Source organism: Nymphalis io, chromosome 8, assembly GCF_905147045.1.
Source record: "Nymphalis io chromosome 8, ilAglIoxx1.1, whole genome shotgun sequence".
Lineage (NCBI taxonomy): Eukaryota > Metazoa > Arthropoda > Insecta > Lepidoptera > Nymphalidae > Nymphalis > Nymphalis io.
Window position 1 is genome coordinate 1,439,200 of NC_065895.1, and position 23,390 is coordinate 1,462,589.

The window sequence follows — 23,390 nt, forward strand, 5'->3', positions numbered from 1 at the left end:
AATCATAAACGGTTTCAATTTAACTTGGATCGAAACGATCAAATATTACTAGGCGACCGCAATCTGTAATCGGGCGTAGAAGGAGAACAGAGGTCGCGCTCACCTTGTAGAGCGCGAAGACGAGCAGCAGCAGCAGCAGCGCGCCGGCCACGGCCGCCAGGATGATGACCCACAGCGGGATGGCGCCGCTCGCCAGCGCCTCGAGCTGCGGCGTGACCAGCGTGTGCGCCTCCGCCAACACCCACGCCTGCGCGCGCGGCCCGCCCAGCGGCAGGCGGGACACGCGCGCCGCGCCCAGCGACGACAGCCGCACGGCGCGCGACGCCGACATCTGCGGACAGCGCCGACACGGGCTTAGCGACTACCTCGGACAACGGCACCGCCCGGGGGAGAGCTGAACTCATTGTGCGGTTCGAGGAACGGGAGGGTCAGAGTTCTGTCATTAAATATAGTGACAGAAAAAGAAACGTATTTTTTGATGCTTCTATGCGAAAAAAAAATTGTAAATGGTAATTATCTGTGTCCAGCAGATTTGGGAGAGTGCAATTTGGAATACATACATTTATTATACTATTTTTTTGCAATATAGATTAAAAAACACTATAACCACTAAAAGTTTTAATAATGCTGAGCCCTCCTATACATAATTTTCTTACCTCGTTAAGCACGGAGGCGTTGATTCTAGAGCGTAGAGCTAGGAACACCTCCTGTCCGCGCAGCAGACGGCCGGTGCGACAGCGGACCACAGAACACTTGTACTTCTCCTCGCACTTCTCCAGCATTTCCTTCAATTGCGGATCCACCTGTCAAAGCAGTACGTACTATAATCGACTGCAGTATCGACAATATACTACTTTAACTTACGTGATAAAGATTCAACGGAAGTCATTATTCATTGAAGTTTGAAAACGATTGCCATGCCAAGTCTGACTAATGTCAAAAATGAAGAAGCACCATTGTCATCATTTCTATGTAAAATACTGGATCAAAATCAAACAATTAATATACTGCAGTATCGTAATCTCTCTTCCCCATCGGGTAATGAAAGCGAAGAAATAAAAATTGTCGCTACACAAACTAATTTCACCAGACTATCAAGTATCCCTTTTCAACCTATACATAACGTACAAGAATGGAACCTTTTTCGCAGTTACTTAGTCTTTGCAATTGTCTATCGTGACCGAATTTCGTCAGAATTATTTTAGTAATGTGGGTAGAATGTACTTAATAAAAACAGTATATAAAGAAATATATCAGAGGAAATACCTTTTTAATTGCTTTTATATTAGTTGTAGTATTTATTATTAGACAGGTAGAGTTCACACAATTTATAAATAACATTGAGCTTTAAAAAAACTTACATCGTCTTGACGCCGCCGTCTAGTGCTTTCACGTCGTTGATCTGTAGATGAGCTGAAGCTTCCTCCTGAAGAGTAAGAGTTGTGAGCACCTGTTGACAGTAAGTATCAGTTAAACTAAACCTAAGAATATCATATAGTTTATAAAATATGGGCCATTTTGAAAGTTTTCAAATTTGCAAAATCATCTCAAAATACCTGATCTTGAAGAATATGAGTAGGAACTTCCACTAGCACCACCATACGCCGCTCCTGTCATTCCTGCATGATAACCTCCTCCTTGTTGTACTCCACCCTGATACCCCCCACTTTGATAGTTTCCTCCGTGATATCCACTGCGACTTCCAACACTTTGCGCGGAGCCTGAACCTTGACTTCCACTCACATCAGCGATTCCATATTTAAATTCATTATTAGAATTTTGAGCTGCGTAAGCTCCAAAGCCCTCTAACTTGTCTTCCTCTTCATCTCCTACGACGGTGACACCTGAGCCTCCTCTAAAAGTACTGGAGCCAGCTTTCATTATGTCAGGGTTGACGGTTTCTGTTGTACCCCAGGAACCGTGGACAAAGCCTTGAGATCCATAGCTCTGTTGAGCACCACCTTGGTTATTGAGATAGCTGGAAATAATATTTTTTTATTAAACAATAGAAAATCTATAACTATAATAATTACATATCTACTATTCAAACTAATCTTTAGCTATATTTTATATTTTGTTGAACTTACGCATTAAAGGAACTGCCAGCCTCGCCTTCGTGTCCAAGTGATCCGTACTCTGTGCTCGTCTCAGTCTGGGATATGATGTTATGGTTCGAGTCATAGAGAACTGTCCTATTCTTAACACGAACTATACGTCCATCCTGACCAGCACCTTCAAAGCCTCCATAAGCTTGTCCGCCTTGAGCGTGGCCCTGACCTTGATAGTAACCACCTTGTCCATAACCCGCTTGGGCTTGTCCGTGAGAAGTTTGACCTTGTTCGTAACTACCCTGAGTTTGACCACTTTGCACATAACCACTTTGTCCTCCCTGAGAGTGGGTAGTTTGACTTCCTTGGCTTTGGCTGAAGGCTCGGCTAGAGTCTTGGTAGTTTGGTTTGGCCATTGTGGCAAGATTTCTTCTAATAGTTTCTTGTTCTTCAGCAGTTAGTCCCTCACCAGAAGATCCGCTGGACCAAGTACGATTATAAGTATATGTGCCACCAGATCCTTGGCTTCCTCCATCAGCTTGACCACTTCCATACTGACCGCCGGAAACTTGCCCACCGCTGTAATGTCCGCTACCGGTATGAGTCCCATATTGCCCCCCTGATATTTGATCACCGCTGGCCTGGCTTGCACCGTACTGTCCACCGGAGACTTGGCCATTACTTACATAAGTTGTACCAAACTGACCACCGGCAACTGAACCGCCGGTCTGTTGGCTCGTGCTGAACTGACTACCACTTGCTTGATTGCTACCATAGACGCCATTAGAAGCTCCATATTGCCCACCACTAAACTTGTTTGTTCCAGAATTAGCGTTTACTTGACCATTGCTTGTATATTTTTCTTCCCAATAATCTGTAAAGATTTAATGTTATATTGCAAAAACTAAACATATACAAAATATATTATTTATCGCTTAAACTATGATCAGATAATCTTACGTTGTCCATAATATCCCCCACTACCGCCGATCTGGGATGCTGTATAGAGATCGCTGCTTTTCATTGCTGTAACACAAAAAAAATTTTTTTTCAAATAATAGTTTGAAAATATATTTATTCAAAATTTTCAAGATTTCCAATAAGATAAGTCGTTATTTTAATTCATTGGGTTCAATAAAATATTAATCAACAACCTCCACGCAAACTGGCCTATCATATATCATCATTAATATATAAAAACGAAGTCATGTATAATAGTTAGTGTATCTATATATTATTTGTCCGTTTGTTCAATTATATATATTTTAAGTTATTCAACATCACGAATATTTTTATTCCATCAATTTTGGTCAGTATTTTATTGGAAAATGTTTAGATTTTGATATTCTTAAGTACCTTCCCTCTCCTTAGTGAGGAGGTAGGCGTATGGATTCTGTACGAAGAGGTTATCGGGGTTGACCTGTCGCGCCACGTCGCACTCCATTTCGCCGAGCCATTGCGGCTGCACCAACATGTACATCAGATTATCCCCTGAAACAATTATCATGCAATTAATATATTGAAAAACATTCACTTTTGAAAACAATTGCATAAAGGACCTTATTACAGAAACAGTTTAATAAATAGCCACTGTACAAATCTTGGTTGATTGAGATGATGAATTAAGCAAGACTTGACAAAAACAAGTAAGTTGACAGATCTAAATAAGAAACATCAAAATAAAATTGTAGATGGCGCCACCGGTCGAATGAGATGAATGTACCAAAAATAATAATAATAAAATAGTCTTCCAGAATTTCAAGAGAGATTAGCCAACTACGCAAGAGATATTATTATTATTTAGTGCACAAGTGTCTGCGCAAACACAAATGCACTCTCTATTCCCTAACTCTCATAATCCGATGGGACGGCAATCGGACACGATCGGAAAGAGTTCAGGCGCGAGAACAACGGCTTTACATGCTTTCCGAGGCATGGGAGTGTACACACTTCCATATTCCAGACTCCGGGTTGCTATTGAGAATTTTCGACAACTCAATTATTTTTTATTGGACCGATCTGGGATTTGAACCCGGGACCTCTGGGTCTACGGCCTTACATCTAGCCACTAGACCAACGAGGCAGTCAGTACCAAAGATATATAATTACAAGTGATAAGATAAAATTAAAAACGAGATGTACCAGTAAGGGTCTGATAGGGCCACATGATGTAAATCTCCGCCTCGTCCACTGTGAAGGGTCCCTCGTTCTTTATGTTGTACTTGTGGATCACTTGCGGACCCAACTTCGTGTCATCCTTTAGGTTCTGCGCGTCGTACAAAGACGCGTTGTAGTGCAGTTCTGGTGGATCTGATGCCCTGAAATATTAAAAGTAGTATATATTATTTAATATGCATTAATAGTATAGTGATTTTTGTAATTAATCAACAAGAAATGCTGTCCCAGATTTAGCATTTCCCGAAGGTTTCTTAAATGGCTTTGGTTATTTTTATGTTTGTAGCTTAAAAATAATAAATCATAGTAATTTTCTTTATAAATAGCCAAAAATACATTTAACCACATATTTTAATATACAAAAAGTGGTTTAATATTTAACTATTTTCGTCACCTCAATGACGTACTATTGAGCTTGATAATTTTTTTTTTTCAATATAATGAAATGCTAAAATAATTCAGTGATCCGGTGTTTTTTTTTCATGCCATATAGCTAGATCACGTCCTACCCTGTAGGAAACTCTGTTCTGTATGCCGGACTCACCCGATGACGGTCAGCACCGCCTTGACGACTACTCCTATGCCGAGATGTCTCGTGTTGTCGTACTGCGTGCCCTGCTCGGGGTTGGTGGAGTTCACCTCCATGTTGAAGTCCAAGCTCGTCACGCGCGCGTCCACCTCCACAATCACGCGGAAGTTTACCTGTGGGCGAAGACTCTTAGTATTGTCTGCTTCATATTTACTTGGGGCTGATCGGAAAACGTGGATTTCAACAGATATTCTAATTCAGAAAATAAATGTTTATATCGATAGACAGCTTGTCTCTTTGTTTAAAGAGAAAAATATATCCTTCATAATAAGTTGTTTTGATGAAAACGGTGAACTTTCTTTCATTAGGATTTTCTAAATTACTTGCGCTACATAGGACAAAATATACTCACACTTTGACCGCTCGCCATTGGGTTTCCTAAATCACATTTCAGAGTACTGTTTCCATCGGTGCCTTTGTTCTTTATCGAGCAGTAGATGGGCGTAGATTCGGCGCGCTCCTTGTCCAACCTTTCCATCTTGGCGTACGTGACCCCGGCCGGTATTTGGAGATAGTAGCCAGCTTCGAAAGCGTCCTCTCCAGAATTTTCAACTTTTACATCGATGTGTAAATTCTCGCCGGATCCGAGAACGTAGTTTACGGTCGGTCTACGAGTTCAGAATAGTTAGTCTCCCAAAAGCGGAACATAAGATTAAGATGTATCGAACCTAAGTCTAATAATGGCAAGAAAAAATATATCGTTACATATAATTTTTTTTTTTTTTTATAGAATAGGAAGGTGGACGAGCATATGGGCCACCTGATGGTAAGTGGTCACCAAACGCCCTTAGACATTGTAAGAAATGTCAACCATCGCTTATAGCCAATGCGCCACCAACCTTGGGAACTAAGATTTTATGTCCCTTGTGCCTGTAATTACACTGGCTCACTCACCCTTCAAACCGGAACACAACAATATCAAGTATTGCTGTTTTGCGGTAGAATATCTGATGAGTGGGTGGTACCTACCCAGACGAGCTTGCACAAAGCCCTACCACCAGTGAACTAAATAATTTGTAACATTCGAATAGGTACTTTACAGTATGTATTTTTACTTAGTATATTCGTATGCATTTATCCCAATCACACGAATGATACCGGTAGAGAGGGCGTGGCACTACTCACGTGGTGACGAACATCTTGAGGTCGGGCACGCAGACGTTGTCGGGCCCGCAGTTCTTCTGTATGTTGAGCGAGTCGGTGCGCTCGATGCTGCGCGTGCGGTCGAGCACGGGCGGCACCGCGCCGCCCGCGCCCGCGCCCGCCGACAGCTCGTACGTCAGCTTCACCTCCATCGGAGTCAGCTTGTCGCGGATCTCGTCCTGCTCATTGTACGGATTATATTACGGCTTGTAAGCAGGCGATGTTATGTCGTTCGATGTTACAGAAGATCTCAAAACGTGGCATGAGAAACCCACTAATGCATTAAGATTAATTCCCACTGGATTATTGTAAAATTCAAAATATATTTTTTAATGAAGGCTATCGTTTCTGGTCTCACTAATTGACGCCACGACCACGGTCGTTAAAAAAGCACTTTGTAATGTAATGTAAATGTTGTGATTTCATTGTAAATAATTTAGATAACAACCAAAGAAATATAATATTGATTAAATGAATAAAACGTAGTTTGCCACAGTTAATAAAGAAAGGCACAATCACAATTTACAACAATCATGAGTTACTAGTGAATACCCTCGCAAATAGTAAAGTGAACGTTTAGTGATATTTGACATTTCTAGAGATCATACTCTAAATTAGTGCCTCGCGCAACAAATTCAAGCCCCCATTAAACCACTTTTTTACTTACATCCAGGTACACCATAATTTCCTTGCACTCCTGCTGCCCTTGTGTCAGCAACATGTGAGTCGTATATATCGTCTGTCTGCTCTCCATCAAAAACAGGCGCTTGCTCGTCTTCTGCCTCGAGTCCAGGTCGATGGTCACCTCGAAGTCTAGTAATACAACATTTTATGTGATTATCGTTTTGTTATATAAAAGTTGGGTTCACCCTTGATTCATAGTTCGTATTTTAAATAACAAATATACATTTTCTAACAATTACATGCCTTGAACGTAAATGTGCAGAAATTAATTTTGTAGACATCTAACACTTACTACGAGTGGCGTTTACACATTAAAGATCACTATTTTCTTAATATTTACATAATTTAAAACGGTTATTTACACAATAAATAATTTATATATAATATAATAATTTTATGATTTTTTTTTATTTACCAATTATTTGCTACTTCAACCACTCACCAAAATAGCAAATATATCCCTCCGCTTGGAAAAAAGAAAATTATGATAAAGACTATAATTGTACACTATAAATATTACACACACAATCTCTCTTCACACAATTGCACAAACACACATACATACATGAATATATTTTAATTTCAGACATTTTCCATTATTTATAAAAAATATTAAGGTTTTCGTTATTTTTATCAATGATAGTTGTAAATTACTTACGTTAAATAATTTAATTGTAACGATTTTGATAACTGATAAAATTAAAAAAATATTGAAGTATAGAAGTTCATAGTATACTCACTTATTTGTTGATCAACGTTGACACCATCGTATGTCAGACAGAACATGAGCTGCGCGCAAGCGACCTGCGTGCCATTCGAGAGGCGGCATCTCTTATCGTCGAGGGAAATTAATTTGCTTTCACCCATGAACTTGACATCCGCCATTACCTTAACTACAGGGCGAGATCTAGAAATAATAAATACAAGTTCACGATCGAGATACCACAGGGAACGGAATACCTGAATTTCAATCGAATATTGCGGGCTATCACTATACTGAGCAAATTATTATGACATTTAATTTATTATTATTATATATTACAGCCACCTGTGAGCTAAAATTATTGCATACAATTTTGACGACCATATCATCTTTTTTTTTTTTTTATTTGGGAAACTAACGGTACATTCATTCTTAACACATGTATACATATATTCTTTATATTAACATTAGCACACATACCAGTCAAGTTTCCACTTGACTGGTACATATCTAAAACATAATTAGAACAAAACAAACAAATTAATAAAAATAAAAAGTCATGACAGTAGGGGAAATTTAAAAAAAACTTACTTTAGAAACACAACGCTGTCCGATTTGTAAGCGCCCACGGCCAAATCGGTGTAGTTGTTGTTATCAAGGTCCACGCCACCAGACAGGGAGAAACCAAAAGTAGTCAAAGAGGGACTGATCTCTTCAGCTGTGATCGCCTGGGAGTACTTCTCGCCAATACCCAACTCACTACCATGGTAGATGAACACCACACCTCTACCATTTTCTCCACCGTAAGGGGCACCGACGGCCACGTCTGAAGAAAAAAATGATTATTTTTTATTCTTCTTACTTAAAGATTTCTACATCGAATTTCAAAGTAGAATAAAAAAAAAAACTTCAAATTATAATGTCTGCTTAATTAACGAACCTCCAAATCCGTCATAATTGATATCTCCAAGTGACGTGACGGCTAAACCGAATCTTCCTTTAGACACTTCACCCGTTCTTGCGTGATTTTTAGCGAACGCCTAAAATGGATTATAATATTATAACGATTGTATATACGATTCAAAAAATAAAGCAGAATATTGATGCCATAATAGAAAGATATGTAATATAAATGACTTTCTGTTTACTCACCCTATTTTTGCCCTGATAAATTACATATATTCTTCCATGTTCATAACCATCGCTTTTAGGCTTAGTGAACATTGGGGCACCGACAATAATATCATCAGCACCATCACCATCGATGTCACCACTCGCAAGACTGTAGCCGAAGTATGCGCCGATTTGTGAACCGCTGATATTTTTGATATTTTGGAGCTCCCAAGTATATAGAACAACCTAAAACACACATTTATAATTATATGAAGATGATACTTTTACTTAGCTAAAATTTAAATATCTCCAAATGGATATCTTTGAAAAAACACCAACCAATCCTCTCAAATCTGATCCTCTCGGTACCCCAACAGCGACTCCCTGAATACCCTGACCAGCAAAGTCTCCAACAGTCACTGAATATCCCATGTAAGAATCATCGTATTTAGGACTTGCTTCTGGTGTCGAAATCAAAACTGGTCTTGAGTTTAACGTTTGTACTTTCAGCTGACCTAGAAAAGGATTGCTTATTAATAACTAAATATCAATTAAATATTTAAATGACTCATTCAAAAGCCATTCCGTACATGACGTAAGCTTTATGATATTCATGTTTGAATCGTACGGTGATCTATTTGAGAATAATGTACAAGATACATCAAGCAATCAAATTCCTTAATTTAAAAGATGTGACGTCATTCAAATTTATAAGAAGTAGACAATGAGAAATTTTGAGACGTACCGATATAAGTTTCTAAATTATTGTTCATTAGCAAATACTGGAACGATTGATTTGGAAAGTATTTTAGAACATGAAGTTTAAACAGACACAGGCAAAATTAAAATTACAGTAAAACATATTGTTAGCAGACACATGTTTACGTTATTTGCATTATGAACATGTGCCACAGAAAAAGTTACTTCACAATAATTATCAATATCAAAAGCATTTTATACATTAAAAATATCACTAATGAGTTTCATGTAAAAAAAAACGTTTTGACATGAAACTCATCGCGATAATCTGAATTAAAACATTTTTGCCATAAAATATTTCGAAAATTCATATAACATTGTTTTTATTATTTTAAAAATCGAAATCAAATTAAACAATAAATGTATGTATTTTAATAATAAAAATTACACTCATGTAAAATGCCAATCAAATAACACGTAAAATTTAAACATCTTAATTAATAAAAGGGATTCTTGAGTATGTTAAATACCACCAAATTATTCAAGCGACCAAATTAATTTTAAAGCCAATGGGGTGATTTTTATTTCAATTAGTCTTAAAGCGTTGGGCGTTTATTTAAAGCGTTAATTAACCTCTTAATCCCTTTTAACAATATCATAAGTAACTAATACCCATAATACAAGACCACGTTAACAGAAAATAATGCTGTTCTAATATTTTACACAAAACAAAGACAATCTCATTTAATATTTTTGACAATGTTTTTTCTAAATGTATTTTTCTTAAAATAAACCTGATTAGATTCAGGCTTTCACAAATGGTTAGCACTGTACGTATATGAATTTATAGACAGATCATTCATAAAAATCTGGAGCCATACGTGCTGTGACTCGACTAAGTCTACCTTTATCATGAGCGTAGCCAGGTGAGGACTTGAGTATAACCCATACAAGATAAAGAGGATTTAATTTTTTAAGTCGTACAGACTAAATTGTGTCTATATTAATAATAAAAAAAATCATTCTCAAAGTTCAATATTGGTTGAAAACATAATTTCGTTTTTAGACTTGCAATATTCTCTTCAGAATAAAACCCTGGCTACGCCATAATGATCACAATCGAATGGATTCTATAGTCATTCGTGCAATGACTTCACTAAGACTATTTACTATGCAGCTAATGGACATATGTAGGTCATATCATCGATACCAGAAATGTGACATGGAAAGCTAATGAATACACTATTCATAATGTTGACGGTTGGGACAATAGTTTAAGTCGAAACCCAATCACACACATCAATCATTTTGAATAGAAATTATGAAGCTCTAATTCAATTCTTATTTTAAGATATTGATTATTTAATTATTTTTTTATGGATAATCGATTTTAATTATGACAATTTCAACGTAAACTATAAAGACTATTATTTAATTAATTGTTTTATGAGCAAAAGAGATGGAAGAAAAAAATCGATTCCCATAATATAAATATAAATCAATAATCGAATCGCAAAAATAAAAATTGAATTACTTCAATATGGCTCGGCTTTATTATTTGTAGGATTATATTTGAAAGCCTCTTTTATGTTATGTTTGTTAAGAGTTACGAGGTCAACTGGCGATACGTTTGTTTTTTACCTTCCTTCGGCATATAGTAGTTGAATCTCGCACTAGTGTCTATGGATAACGTTCGCCCTGTGAAGTGTCATCAATAGTTCAGAATATATCACACATGTAGACGAAGTTACTGGACGATTTGAATATATAAATATATTCGAAAACAAGAATAACGAGCTAATGACTCACTATGTGGTAAGTGACTTGCTCTAAAATATTAACGTTGCAATACTGCCCTCGTATCAAAAACACAGTATCTTTAGTATTTTCAACGTAACTTATGTATTTGTCAATAACAAAGCTATTTAACAATTACACTTTAAACGCAATTTTCTCGAAACGGTATATTCGATGTAACTGTGTTTTTAATAACAAGGGCAGATTAGCTGCCGCACTTCCAATGTATTCTTTTATTGCTTGTGCAATACACTGGTTTACTCACCCTTGATACCGAAACAGCAGTGAAAATTTGTCGTTTGTGGATGTTCTCAGTTAACAAAAAAATACTTTCATTCGCTGTTCATATTAATTACATTTTACTGATTTTGTATTTAACTATCCATAATTTGTTTTCGCAAGCCGTTTCTTCACTAGCGTTTTTACTATTAAGATGATATATTATATCTTACCTTGCCAATAAAAGCTGCCAGGTGCACCCATGAAAAGCCTTTGTCCGTCCTAGAAAGTAAAATAGCGTAAATTTATTTATTTCTCTGAAAACATACACATTTCATTAATTACAAGTAAAATTTATTTTAATTTTATATTATAGAAAAAATATTCTACTTGTGTATCACATATTCATTATGAAATTAAAATTATAATTTAATAATACTGGAACTATAAAAGTAACAGATTAGAAAAAATCGCTATGTTTTCTCATCTGTGTACGAAACTCAAAAACTTCAAACTATAGTTTTATGTTTTTGTTTAAATAACCAGTTTATTTATAAAACACAATAGTTATAAAATCACCTTCAAGTCTGAGCTTTAAGTATCTATTAAAACAGAAATATAAATTTTCATCTAATTAAATAAAAGTATTTCGTTAAAATTTAAAAATACTACAATACAATTGTCAATTTTTTAATGGCAATACTTAAATCGGACCATCCGAATGAATACTGGTAATAAAGAATAAATTATTCCTTATTTGAAATTTATATTTAAAAATCGAATTCGAAATATTAATATAAATAAACGAAAAAATATCTCAATCATACACAGAAGAGAGCTCTTTCTTTGATATAACATTGTAGAAATCAACAGTTAAGTTGTTAAAGCACTTGCGCATTGGTTATACGAGCTCACTGTTATCATAAAGGGGTTGTTTATAGCTTATTCCTTTTCGTTGAGATAAAATTGATCTGTTTATGTGTGAAGCACTTATGTATTTTTAAAATTTTATTATGTGAGTGATAACGTGAAAGCAATTGTCTGATGAATAAACACAAAACGCTTTTTTTTCTATTTCTATAATAAATTTTTATTTTGATACGACCATTTATATATATGTATGTACATAAGATATAAAGACAATAATTAGAATTTCAACGTTCTCATTAACACATACATAACTAAGTTTTATGTATAAAATAAGAAACGTCAATCTCTATCTGCATACGAAATGACCTCATCCGTTGCGTGTACCCATCCCAGACCCATTAACTTATCGGACAAAACGCAGACGCTTCCAACTCGTGTGAACGTGTGAGATAACTCCAATACTTCAAAAAAACTGTATCTTTGAACATGTGTATTGATTTGTCGTTACTTGCCACTTGAGATAACATTTTCAACTTTTTTTCATAATACTTCATTTTTCTTCCTTATCATTTTTTATTTGATTTGAAAAGGTCTTCTTTAAAAATAAACTAATGAATAATAACAAATATATTAATGTAATCTCATAACTTTATCTTCATCAATTTCATAAGCTTTTAAGATATTGTCAATTCCCATAGCAATATTGCGCGAGCGCCGGCTGGCCGATAAATATGCGCGTACGCCGCGTCACCCCATATAAAGAGCGACAAGCTCCATGCGCGGGCGCACGCCTTCTTTCGGCGCTGTCACGTGGGGGCAGAATGTCAAATCGAAGGTTTATGGTCATATGTTTCGCAACTTTTTAGGATACAGGATAAATAAAGTATAGTTACGTACATTTTATTACAGTTTGATTTACAGAATAAGCACGAAGACGTGTCTACACTTGAGAGCTTTAAACAATTCATAGAAATCGTTAAAGTCAACGGGTTGCTTGTAATTGAATATTCAATCATTACCCATAAATATTAGCGTTGTTTTAAATCCCATAACTCGTGAAACGAGGCACTATAGTAAAACAATATTATAGTGTTCAAAGCCAAATGAATATTCATGAGGGAGATGAAATTTTAAAGTACATACTTAACAAAACTTTACTGCAGGTTTGAAGTTCGTACATATATTGTATGTTACATTTCATGTTGTATTTGATTACATGAATAGTATTTAAAGTTCTAGTTTTTACTTAAAACGAACGAGATGTTATTTTAAAATTCTATTATAATAACATTGCTTATTATATTTTAATGTATATACAAAATAAAGAAACTAGTAGCGTCCATCGCCTTCGTGTGAAAAGAAGGGAGACGTTAGGTACCTTTCATGTACTTTCTTTAAACCCTTACAACGTATATGTAAAATTTCATGATAATCAGTTGAGTTGTTAAAATACGAAAGCGTAACAAACAACCAAACTCACTTTTGGGTTTTTTTTTTTCGAAATGTCAAGTTGCTGTTGGCCAGAGTGGCCTCTACAGCGTCACCGGGGTACTTTTGGGTGTATAATATTAGTTAGGATTATTCAACCAAAAATTTAAGCAGTATCTACCAAATTAGGTTGGTGACATAAGCCCAAATATGTATGAAGGCATTTTATAACAATAAACAAAATAATTATTCAGACAAATCCCTAAGTGTATCCGATTCAATTTTACGAGTACAATGGCGTGCATATCGCTTTTCCCGCCAACACCATTGTCTGCAAATGGCGACCGTTTACGGCTACGTTCCGAAACCATGTTTGTAAATCCACAAAGAATGTTTAAGACGTTTCAATGACATGGAATTTTGTTTTGCATAGGAAAAAGGCTGAAATGAATAAAAAATAAAAGAATCACATTGGGAGGGATAACGCTTTATCGGTAGACGAATTACAATTCCGGGTACAAAGGTGGTTTTACATATTTTATACAATTCGTTCTTTTTTTTAATTATATTTACGAGCACTTTTGTTTAATTTTACAAGTTTAAATTAATAAGTGGTAGCATACGGGGTTAAAATGTAGATTCTAGCAACAACAGCCGGTGACAAATTCAGTACCTATCTATTATATATGATTTAAAACGTTAATTTATTTAAGTAACAAATGTAAAAAAAAAAATCATTTTAAAAATAAAAATGTTGAGGAATTTTTAAAGAGAATCGAATGATTGATAATAATAATTTACCCCGTTGAAAACTTGATTTAATAATCTTATGTTTACCATCAATATGATCGAAATTTTAATTATTATTAAAAACATAAATATTTATTCAATTTGTTCTTTGTTTCATTTTTCAACAATAGATAACTTTAAATAATAGAAATATTCAATTAAGACAAATAACTAGCAACACTGGCTTTGAGATTGTACCCTTATATTGTCTTGAGCTACAATTTACATCTGCATTACGATCCAACAAGCTGTACCAATGAATAGTAATGAAACAATTGACTCGACTTCACACCTAACCGAATTTATTGCTGTATAAAGTTGCTGTTTGATATACGTTTTTGAACGAAAAAGGTACGTACGTATGTACAATAAAAAAAAACATTTAGGCTCTATGAACCGATGTTTTTTACTAAATAAAAAAAAAAATATAGAACCTTTAGTTTTTAATAAAAAATATAGTCAGATTGTAAACTGTCAAAAATTTGTGAACGGCGCAGATTGTTTTAATGTAGCAGCCCAATTTAAGTTAAATTACAAACAATTTAACATTACCATAAATATTATAAGCCATCGAATTTTTATGCGTGTCATTGTAAATTGAATACACAGTTCAGAACTTTTCGACAGCTTACAATCTTTTTAGATTAATTGTTATTAGCCTAGCGGTCCTAACAATTCTACGATGACATATATAATAATTAATTATAAAACAAAGTGGTATTTTTTTAAATCCCTATGAGGCTATTCTTAGCGATCACACGTCAACGTATCAGCTTACACGAAGTAGATTCCAAGGATTTATGCAAGTCGTGGTATCTATAATTCTGTTCCCCGAAAAGATCTCATCTTGCTGCTTTCGCCGCGTCGCATATGTTTTCATACGGTTGTAATAAGGTAAGAGTTTTTTTTAACAAATACGTTTGTTATACAGATAATAATAAATTAATTGTACTTGGCGTCTTTTAATAAAAATAGTACTCTACTGTTTAAACAATAAAACAGTTTAAAATAAACTATATTTGCATTCAATTTTTTTATTTAAATTTTTTGTATTAAAATAATAATTGTCAAAAAAGGCTGATCACGTACGGTCCTTTGTCACTTTTTTTTTTGGCGAAATGACACCTTTGACAGGAACGTTTTTAAACGTTCTTCTTTAATTTAAATACATCAGAAATGGATATTATAGTCGTTTATAAGACAAGAATATAAATAGACTACTTAGTGCCAATGTAGACAAGTGATTTCTTGTGTATAAAGTGAAGCGAATCGTTCTGACTGAATTGGGCGACACGACCAATTCAGTCAGTATATTCAAGAACCAATACTGGGGACCAATTCTACTAAAAAAATTGTCACTTTATCGCAATGGAATCGAAGCGTGATCGTTGCCGTTTTTCCGTTTTGAAATTTCAGTTCTTTAATTTAATTATTGACAATTGCCAAGTTAGCAATTACGTTTGGTTTTGACATAACGGTATATGTTAATATATTATCGGTTCAGATCCTATTCGAATATTTACAGATGATTCAAAGTTGGATCGGAATTGAATCGGGAACGTATCATAATCGTTATAAATTAGTAGAATTCGGCCCTTGTATTGTTAGTTATAGAGATATGATGCTGCAGAAGTGTGTTCGCAAATACACATGCGCTCTATTCCCTCGCTCTCATAAACCGATGGGACAGCAAACAGACGATAGGCAAAACCAATACTTTTTTTATCCTTTTTTAAATAAATCATAATGTATTAAATATAAGGCAGTATGGAGTTTATCAAATAAATGTATTAAGGGAATGAAAGAAATGAACATGAAACGATGAACGTAAAGCCATAACTTGAATTAGTTTACAAGTATTAAAGGCAAATATATCAATCAATCGGTCATTTATAAAGTAATAAAAATGAAACTTTGCCAAACAGAGAAAGTCGTAAAACCGCCTGGACAATTCGCAATACAAACCACCTATTTTCGGAATAGAAATCGCCGGTCGTTTTACTATATTTTTTGCGTTTGCAACAATAAAAGTTTTTAATAATTCATAAGGGCGCGCGGCGCGGGCGCAGGCGGGCCTCGTATTCGCGTCACGTGCGACCAACGATGCGATTTCGATGATAATTCAACACGGTAAAAATAATGCTATTCCCACGATCGTAAAATCACGATGTTTTACACGTTAGACCTTTGCAGGGATTCGATTCACGAAAATCTTTTTATCTAAACCAAAGCGTACAAATAAATAAAAAAAAAAGATTTCTTTAAATTGATAATATAACTGTTCTTTCAATTTAAAGTCTTAAAATTTTAACTGAAATCTGCGTAACGATCTACCATCATAGATTTTACCTTTTTTGTTATAATGGCAAATATCATATCATCATCTTAAGTGCGGTGTTGATGGTATTGATAAGCACGCCGCCTCTAAAAGGAGCGTTTAATCGAGATACGAGACGCTGATATAACAGTTCAGCTATAATCCTAACTAATATTATAAATGCTGAAGTTGATTTGTTACGCTTTCACATTTTACTTCTCAGCCGATTATTGTGAAATTTTGCACACACGTTATCAGGTACAGAATAGGATACAGAGTATCTAACACCCTACTCCCTACGAGGGCAAAGCCGCGGGCGGAACCTTGTAATAGTATATATAAGGACAGTATTCTTGGATACGATACAGCTTTAATCATTTATAAGGAGTTAAATTTTACGAATTATCGCATTAAATCTTATGCGGCAAGAATAAATACGATATGTAAATCGCTACCGATAACGAATCTCTTACATTCGCATTACGTAACGTTTACAGAACGATGACAATTTCATTCTGGTCGCCGCCTCGTATTACGCGAGATTACTGTTATTACAATGCGTTTAACTCACCTTTGAGACTGCCGCGGAAAAACCGGCTTGACACACGCCCGTCTTACGCTGCCCGTGGCTCGCTGGAAATTGTAAAATTAATTTAATAACAATTCGCAAATACGTTACGAATATTGTCGATTTAAATTAACAAAGCGGCTTACAATTTAACATTTTTATAAGACAGAATATTTTTTTCCCAAATTAATAATAATTATCTAAGGATGTCATATAGTTGTTGGAAATTAATATGTACTATACATTGTAAAAAAGTGTAAATTGTTACAAATTAAAAGTTTACTTGAATTTAAAACTTACTTTATATGAGTAACTTTTGTATTTGTGTGTTATGTAACCTATGCGCTTATTTTAAAATAGTTATATATAAACATATGGTAGATTGTTTAGCGTGTATAATACATACAGATGCAAGCATACACATTTACACACAATTATACACTTATACATACATGCTATGTATATATAAATATGCTATGAATATGTCTGTTGTTGTCTGTTGTTGTTGTTTGTCCTGAGTTCGGATGTAATTATCTATATGAGTATGTATTTACAAAAGAAAATTAGTATATGTAGTATATCAGTTGTCTGGTTTCTATAGTACAAGCTCTGCTTAATTTGGGATCAGATGGCCGTACGTGAATAATGTCCTAGCATATTTATTTATTTTTATAACAAACATATATATTTTGAAAAACCAATGATATATTTGGAATGTTACCTTAAGATATTTGCAATGAAACTTATTAAGATCAAATTTTAGTGCAACGTTTCTGATGCAAATTGTTTTACAATGTAAAGTATAACATGCACTGGCCTTTATATATTTAGAAAATAATATTCAAGAAACCTTTTTTTTATTCTACTGACGATTTTAATAATACATAAATATAATAATTTATAATAATTCTATTTTTGAATTGTTATATGTTTTACTTTTGTGTGTTTCTAGTTGTCACAGTGATGTTATCACTTGCGATGAAAGTGTAGTTAGACACTTAAACATTACGAATGCTTTAATGATTTCGGAAGACAAAGATAGCCAATGTGATAATTATCAGATCGGCTAACTTATGCCCTCCCTACAAGTGCACGATACATCGAACTGTCAACACTACACCATACATACCTTCGTCCTGCGATCGGAACCCTAAACAGAGTACAAAAATTCTAAAATCCATATTTTACGTAAACACAAACACAACATTATTTTTAATTAAAAAGTAAAGTCTGTGAATGTCCCACTGCTGGGCTAAGGCCTCTTCTTTTTCTTTTGAGGAGAAGGTATGGAGCTTATTCCTTCACGCTGCTCCAATGCGGGTTGGTGGAATACACATGTGGCAGAATTTCAGTGAAACTAGACACATGCAAGTTTCCTTACGATGTTTTCCTTCACTGTATAGCACAAGATGAATTATAATCACAAATTAAGCACATGAAAAATCAGTGGTGCTTGCCCGGGTTTGAACCCACGATCATCGTTTAAGATTCACGCGTTCTTACCACTGGGCCATCTCATAATTATTCAAAGTAAATTAAATAACAGAGGACTCTAGTTTTAAAGCCTTCTCCAGTTTTAAGCCTACTCCAAAATAAATATTATTCAACTAATAACAACTATCAGTATTATTCTTTTCAAAATATAAACGTTAATCCGTTGGGAATATGAGTAAAACTTTTTTTTTACTATTATTCTAATATATATAATAAAGTCGTCAATGTGTAGGTACCCTAATCATAAATCAAAGTCGCGTCGCCGCGAGCGAACGTCACGCTAATTTTCCCTCTCAATCCGCCATTACCGGAGGAAGTGACGGGAAGTTTGGCGCGCTTTTACCGCAACCATAATGCATATCAAAATTTTGACGTTTCATTGCTTTCTTTAATACAGATAAAATACTATAAAGTAATATTCAGGTATTAGACGTAAGTTCTAAGAGAAACAGAAAACATGACACAAAATAGGCTAAAGGGAATTATAGTGATTCAAATTAAGTAAATATAAAACTGATATAATTAGATATAAATTGAATATTTGTTATTTATCCAATAATTAAGTAATTTAATAAAACTTACAGTTTCGACATGGCGAAAATTCATTGACGTCCACCGCATCTGAGGACTTGGCTACGAAGCAGGAGCCAACCGGGTCACGTTGGTTAACTTTAGCTGTCACGTAGGACACATAGCGAGGGGCGCAGGCCTGGAACAAACAAATTGACAATATCAACTATTTGTATTTTGTTTTTAATAAATAGTTCAATAGTCTATATTATTATATTCTATTGAATAGAATATTCTTATAATGTACCTAAATTAATACAATATTATTAGGTAAGTAATCGCTAAAAATTATGCGAATAAAGTTTTTAAAATTAGAATTTAAACTTATTCTTTATCCTGTATCCTGTGTAGATATAAATAATATGTTTGTATTATTTTTTTAAGACCGTATTTTTAGAACTATGTATGAAAATGTGCGTGCGTATATACATATACTTGTAATACTAGATTGGACTGTATATTATATTTCAAATCGTAAATCATGAGATAAGCACGTTCAATATAAACTCTCTATCTTGTTATAAAGATTGATACTTAATAAAATATATAACATTTAAATATATTTTATCTTTAATTCGTTTCAAGTAATGTATTTTTATATCAATGAAACTGTCAGTCAAAACAGACTATTTCTAAAAATATAACTAACAATTTCGATTTTATTAAAAAGGAAAATAGTTACAAAATACGCAAAATGCAATCAAACAAAGGGCCAATGAACTATTCCCAGAATTGTAAAACCACAATGTTTCATAATGTCAACTATATTTTACGACCATAACATCCTTCATAAGCTAGTTCACGGATTCCTGAAAGAACACGCCCCGTAGACCAAATATAGAAACCTTTACGATCTTACATTAAAAGTTTCAAGCTTAACACTTTCATGACACAAAGTAATCCCTAAGATAGGGTTGTCAATTTAAAAACCAACGTAAGTTATACTATCATTTATAATAATATATATTTATCTATTATGTAATATAAAAAGAGAATAATATTTTTCTAATTTGAGGAATATTTATTTTTTAAAATATAAACAAGTATATTTATAGTTTAATGATTTGACAGCCCTACAGACCCTTTATCAAATCGAATAAAAACAGACCCATCTGCGCATGCGTCGCGTTGAAGTTAATAACAAACAAACAAACTAATAACACTCGCGTCCAGTTAAATAAAACAGAGACATCTGGCGGAAATATAATCGAATTTATATTTTTATATAGGTTTCTAAGAATTATTCGATATTATAAATAATTATTAAAAAAATATTTATTATCTTATAAATATTTATTATATTTAAAATTGGTAATACGTCGCGAGTGCTTTACCGACTAATATGTGATTTTGATGTGCTAAGTTTTGGTAGGGTTTTTTGCAAGCCTGTGTGGATAGCTCCATCTCCAGCTCCATCTCGTAGATACCATCCACTCATCAGGTATTCTACCGCAAAACTTACTATTGTTGTGATACGGTTTGAAGGATGCGTGAAAGTGAGAGCACAAGATACATACATATTAGTTTCCAAGATTGGTGGCGTTTTGGCGATGCAAACAACGGTTAATATTTCGTACAGCGCCAATGTCTATGGGCGTTGGTGACTAGTTATTATCAGATGTATAAATTAAATAATTTATAAATTTTTGTTTTTAACATCTTTTTCTTTATGTATTAATGTACCTCATAATTTTGTTTGCTAATCAAATAATTAATATTCAAAAATTTTAAATGTTCTACAATATTTATATTTTACTCATTTTATACCAATCAAGTGATAATTTCATAATAATTCAATTGTTAATGTCTTTTCTATTTGTTATAAATATTTTGATTTTTAAAATTATTGTTTTTTGTTAACTCGAAATGTTGATATATTTTGCAACACCTATAATTTAGGAGACACTTGATCTGTATAACGTCATGTTTAAAGACTCAATTGTATTTATTAGTGTACTTCTTTTTGGTGTTCATATAATAATAAATAAATAAATAAAGATTGTCATATAAAATAGGGCCTTGGACTGTTTGTAAAGTAAAATAAGCTTATTTCAGGTAGTACAATTCATTCCAAAAGACAAACGCATCGTGATTTGTTGATTTTTTTAATTTTATCCTCTTTTATTTCAGATACCCACTGGTAGTAGGGCTTTGTGCAAGCTCATCTGGATAGGTACCACCCACTCATCAGATATTCTACCGCAAAACAGTAATACTTGATATTGTTGTGTTCCGGTTTGAAGGGTGAGTGAGCCAGTGTAATTACAGGCACAAGGGACATAAAATCTTAGTTCCCAAGGTTGGTGGCGCATTGGCTGTATAAGCGATGGTCCACATTTCTTACAATGCCAATGTCTAAGGGCGTTTGGTGACCACTTCCCATCAGGTGGCCCATATGCTCGTCCGCCTTCCTATTCTATAAAAAAAATAAAAAAAAATAAAAAGCGTAATGGTATGAACTTCAAAATTCTTCCCTAATAGAGACTTGGACTTTGTAATGGAAACTTGGACTTTTCGGAGCAGTCGATATTTTGGACTGTTTCTCTAATAGTCAACGGAACCATTTGGTGTTCATTTAGAGGCTATAATGGTGAGTGTGGTACTCGTTTCATTTTAATGGGATATTGATCACCAGTCGTTAAGCTGCGATAAATAAACATACGCTTATAGATATCTTCATATATCATCTAGTTTACAGAGTGCCAGTGTGTGTGACAGTGGCAGTAGGTTGGCAGCACACTAGCCCACTTATCATCATTGCGGTGGATCATTTGAAAGTTAAAATTATGACATTTATAGTTCGATGATGTTATTGTTGATCAAAATATTTCGGTATATTTAATTAATTGAAATAACCAAACTTTAAAAAGTCTCAGTACATAATATATTACTTTATAAGTATCTGCGCTTTGCAGTACCACCCACTCATCAGATATTCTACCGCAAAACAGCAGTACTTGGTATTGTTGTGTTCCGGTTTGAAGGGTGAGTAAGCCAGTGTAATTACAGCCACAAGGGACATAAAATCTTAGTTCCCAAGGTTGGTGGCGCATTGGATATGTAAGCGATGGTTAACATTTCTTACAATGCCAATGTCTAAGGGCGTTGGTGACCACTTACCATCAGGTGGTCCATATGCTAGTCCGCCTTCCTATTCTATAAAAAAAAAATTCCAACAATTATTAATATATTTTCTTAATCATCAAATTCAATGACTAAAGTTTCCAATGCATCATGCAAGTTTTAAAATGAATAACAAGAGCTACATATTACTCGTAAACTTAACGTGAAGCCTAAATCTTAAGAGTCCAGCGAGGTTATTGACTTGACTCATTTATTTTTCAAATCAGCTGATATTCGTCCGCCATTTTGTTGGAATTCGTGAAGTGAATCAGACTTCGTCGTATCTGAGTCAGCGCGTCCAATGAGGAGGTTCAAGTTAACTTTTGTTACATTTCTCGCACTTTCCTTTTTACAGTTTATTTTTTATTTTTATATATCGTTGATTTAAATAATATATAATAAGCGAATACCAGTGTTAGTCCGGCTTTATTCAAACCCACCTGGGCTCTTCCATACAACCAAATAATAATACTTCGTCTTAGTAAATTCTGATTGGTGAGTGAGCCAATGTAATTAACAGATTCAAGGAACAACGTCTAAGATCCCATAGTTTAGGACGCATTTACAGTGTAAGGATTAATTTACAAAAAATATAAAGGCGTTGTATTACCATGCTTCTTGCATTACAATACATTGCAACGCACGTAGGGTGCTATATATGTTACATGTAATGTTTTGATATTATTCTTGTAGATTACTATTAATTTTATTTTACATCATATCGTGAATATGACTTTGTTAGCATAACGTTGACGATTTTTTGACGCTTCAATTGATGGCAAATATCAATGACATAATAACACAACATTTAAAATTTTTTCCGTTATTGTATTTAATTAGATTTGCTTAACCGGGATGCCCAGTGGGTAGAATATTACGATTAACCGTAGATAGCAGGTTCAAATCAAGACAAGATCATTGATTATTGTTTGATCTGCTTTATTTCTTTCTTATTCGTTTCGTTTCAGCATAGACCTTTAACTATATGAGTAGTCTTTAATTAAACCTGACACATTATGTATATCTGTATTGGAGTAAACTCTGAACACTCTAAACAGGAG

The 23,390-nt window shown here is 34.2% G+C and overlaps 1 protein-coding gene across 5 annotated transcripts in view; it reads right to left on the reverse strand.

Annotated features, from left to right (window-relative positions):
• LOC126770162 (integrin alpha-PS2) overlaps window positions 1-23,390 on the reverse strand; it is a 104,004-nt gene that overhangs the window by 2,201 nt on the left and 78,413 nt on the right. Inside the window, exons 4-25 of one of the 5 annotated variants that reach the window (XM_050489373.1) lie at window positions 19,219-19,345; window positions 18,272-18,292; window positions 17,146-17,207; window positions 11,404-11,452; window positions 10,796-10,852; window positions 8,795-8,970; window positions 8,495-8,701; window positions 8,283-8,382; window positions 7,934-8,168; window positions 7,380-7,546; window positions 6,623-6,768; window positions 5,938-6,134; window positions 5,165-5,420; window positions 4,768-4,925; window positions 4,191-4,366; window positions 3,405-3,539; window positions 3,009-3,074; window positions 2,088-2,922; window positions 1,557-1,978; window positions 1,362-1,426; window positions 657-803; window positions 104-331 (exon numbers count right to left, since the gene is read on the reverse strand). In XM_050489373.1, the coding sequence (XP_050345330.1) occupies window positions 104-331; window positions 657-803; window positions 1,362-1,426; window positions 1,557-1,978; window positions 2,088-2,922; window positions 3,009-3,074; window positions 3,405-3,539; window positions 4,191-4,366; window positions 4,768-4,925; window positions 5,165-5,420; window positions 5,938-6,134; window positions 6,623-6,768; window positions 7,380-7,546; window positions 7,934-8,168; window positions 8,283-8,382; window positions 8,495-8,701; window positions 8,795-8,970; window positions 10,796-10,852; window positions 11,404-11,452; window positions 17,146-17,207; window positions 18,272-18,292; window positions 19,219-19,345 (4,032 nt within the window). Of the gene's footprint in view, window positions 1-103; window positions 332-656; window positions 804-1,361; window positions 1,451-1,556; window positions 1,979-2,087; window positions 2,923-3,008; window positions 3,075-3,404; window positions 3,540-4,190; window positions 4,367-4,767; window positions 4,926-5,164; window positions 5,421-5,937; window positions 6,135-6,622; window positions 6,769-7,379; window positions 7,547-7,933; window positions 8,169-8,282; window positions 8,383-8,494; window positions 8,702-8,794; window positions 8,971-10,795; window positions 10,853-11,403; window positions 11,453-17,145; window positions 17,208-18,271; window positions 18,293-19,218; window positions 19,346-23,390 lie in introns of all 5 variants that reach the window. The other 4 variants (XM_050489371.1, XM_050489372.1, XM_050489374.1 and 1 more) reach the window with 4 other exon arrangements.